Here is a 2,121-nt window from a genome sequence, read left to right as displayed (position 1 = left end):
TCCAACTCATTTCTCAAAAATAGTTGATGAAAATTTCATATTTTCTGAACCCTGAAGAGTCTTTTTCTCAATTTTATTCTTTTTAAAATCCCTTTTAAATTAATTCTCAGTTCAGTTCAGTTGTGCAGTCCTGTCTGACTCTTTTCAACCCCATAGACTGCAGTACACCAGGCCTCCCTGTCCATCACCAGCTCCCGGAGTTTACTCAAACTCATGTCCATCGAGTCGGTGATGCCTTCCAACCATCTCATCCTCTGTCATCCCCTTCTCCTCCCACCTTCAATCTTTCCTAGCATCAGGGTCTTTTTCCAATGAGTCGGTTCTTCGCATCAGGTGACTAGAGTATTGGAGTTTCAGCTTCAGCATCAGTCCTTCCAATGAATATTCAGGACTGATTTCCTTTAGGATTGACTGGTTGGATCTCCTTGCAGTCCAAGGGACTCTCAAGAGTCTTCTCCAACACCACAGTTCAAAAGCATCAATTCTTCAGTGCTCAGCTTTCTTTATAGTCCAACTCTCACATCCATACATGACTACTGGAAAACCATAGCTTTGACTAGACGGACCTTAGTTGGCAAGGTAATGTCTCTGCTTTTTAATATGCTGTCTAGGTTGGTCATAGCTTTTCTTCCAAGGAGCAAGTGTCTTTTAATTTCATGGCTGCAGTCACCATCTACAGTGATTTTGGAGCCCCCCAAAATTAATTCTAGCAATATCTTTTTTTTTTTTTTTTAAGGAAAGCATATTTTTTTAAAGTCACTGAATTTGTTACAACACTGCTTCTGTTTTCTGTTTTGGTTTTTTGGCCCAGAGGCATGTGGGGTCTTAGCTCCCTGATCAGGAATGAATCCATACATTGGAAGTGCAGAGTCTTCACCACTGGACTGCCAGGGGAGTGCCAGCAATATTCTTAAACTGTGGGAAATCAACAAATATCAACTGAGGATCTGTTCTTTGGGAATCAGTCTGTAACAGCTCGCTGGTTTTACATTCTCAAGTGCTCTATGTTTCCAGAGCACTGGTTTTTTTTAAGCCCTAAGCCCATCTCTTCTCTGGAGGAAGCCGTTTCTGCAGAGTCTTGAGAATCGTCCTAACATTTTAGAGAACAAGCACAAAGCACAGTAGTGATTCTCAAACTTCATGTAGCCAAACGCGCCTGGGTGTCTGTTAAAATGTAGATTTCTGGGTCCCACTCCAGAGATCAGATTTGTTTTTCTGGATTGGAGTCTGGAAACTGGTATTATCAACCAGCTCCTCTCCTCCCCTGTAGGAGTCCTGATGCTGGAAGTCCACAACTCTTCAGTTTTAAGGTGACAGACCAGACCACAGAGAGAAATTCTCTGTCTGGCCTCTTCCTAACACCCCATCCCTTGAGCCTTGGGAGAGGATACCTCTTCTCTGGGGTCCCACTGAAATGGCAACATCAAGATCTCCCTGCCAGATCCCCTAAAATAAAGTCACAGACGACCGCATGGCCCGGTAGCTATTCTGCCAAGTCATTCATGTTATGTGCTGACCCGCGGGGAGAGGACCAGGCCCTTCTCCCTTGCTCTCTCTTGAGGTATCTTCGAGGACCTCAAGACTGAGGCCCAGCGCCATCTCCCTCGCAGCTGCTGGTCTTTCCCTTTCCAAAAGATGCGGCGGCTCCACCTGCGGGTACATCTACACAGGGTATCCTGCACACGGGGTCCACCTTCTTCATTAGCCTCGCAACCCTCATGGAGAGCGCCAGTGTGTAACATCGTAGTGGTCTCCATGGCAACCGACAAGGTGTCACGCCAACACGAGATTACGACCTCACGGCGTGGGGATTCCAGAGAAGGGGTTGGGGGCGGCGCCCCTCTGAGCCCCAGACCCACGCCCAAACTGCAGGGAAGGACCCCCCACTTCCTCCCCGCCTCGATCGCCTGACCTCTCCCGCTCAGTTGGCACAGTGAGGACGGAGAGCGGGGGATGGGTTTCCACGGCGTCCCCCAACCTGACGCGGGGGGGCGGGGTACGGTGGCGGGCCCGGCACTCCCGGCACACTTGAGCCGCTGCGACCGAGCCGGAGCAGGCGCGGGCTGCGCTGGGCCGGGATCAGGGGCGGGAGCGGGCGGGCCCCGCGAGGGGCGTAAGTCC

At 50.0% G+C, this 2,121-nt stretch overlaps 1 protein-coding gene across 1 annotated transcript in view; it reads left to right on the top strand.

Moving 5' to 3' along the window:
* Positions 1-1,953: 1,953 nt before the first annotated feature.
* EFHD2 (EF-hand domain family, member D2) overlaps positions 1,954-2,121 on the top strand; it is a 17,231-nt gene continuing 17,063 nt past the window's right edge. The window contains exon 1 of the mRNA XM_010850241.1: positions 1,954-2,113. Coding sequence (XP_010848543.1) covers positions 1,954-2,113 — 160 coding nt within the window. The remainder of the gene's footprint in view (positions 2,114-2,121) is intronic.

The sequence above is a fragment of the Bison bison genome, unplaced genomic scaffold (genome assembly GCF_000754665.1).
Source record: "Bison bison bison isolate TAMUID 2011002044 unplaced genomic scaffold, Bison_UMD1.0 scf7180017864289, whole genome shotgun sequence".
Classification (NCBI taxonomy): domain Eukaryota; kingdom Metazoa; phylum Chordata; class Mammalia; order Artiodactyla; family Bovidae; genus Bison; species Bison bison.
This window is presented reverse-complemented; position numbering and strand designations above follow the sequence as displayed.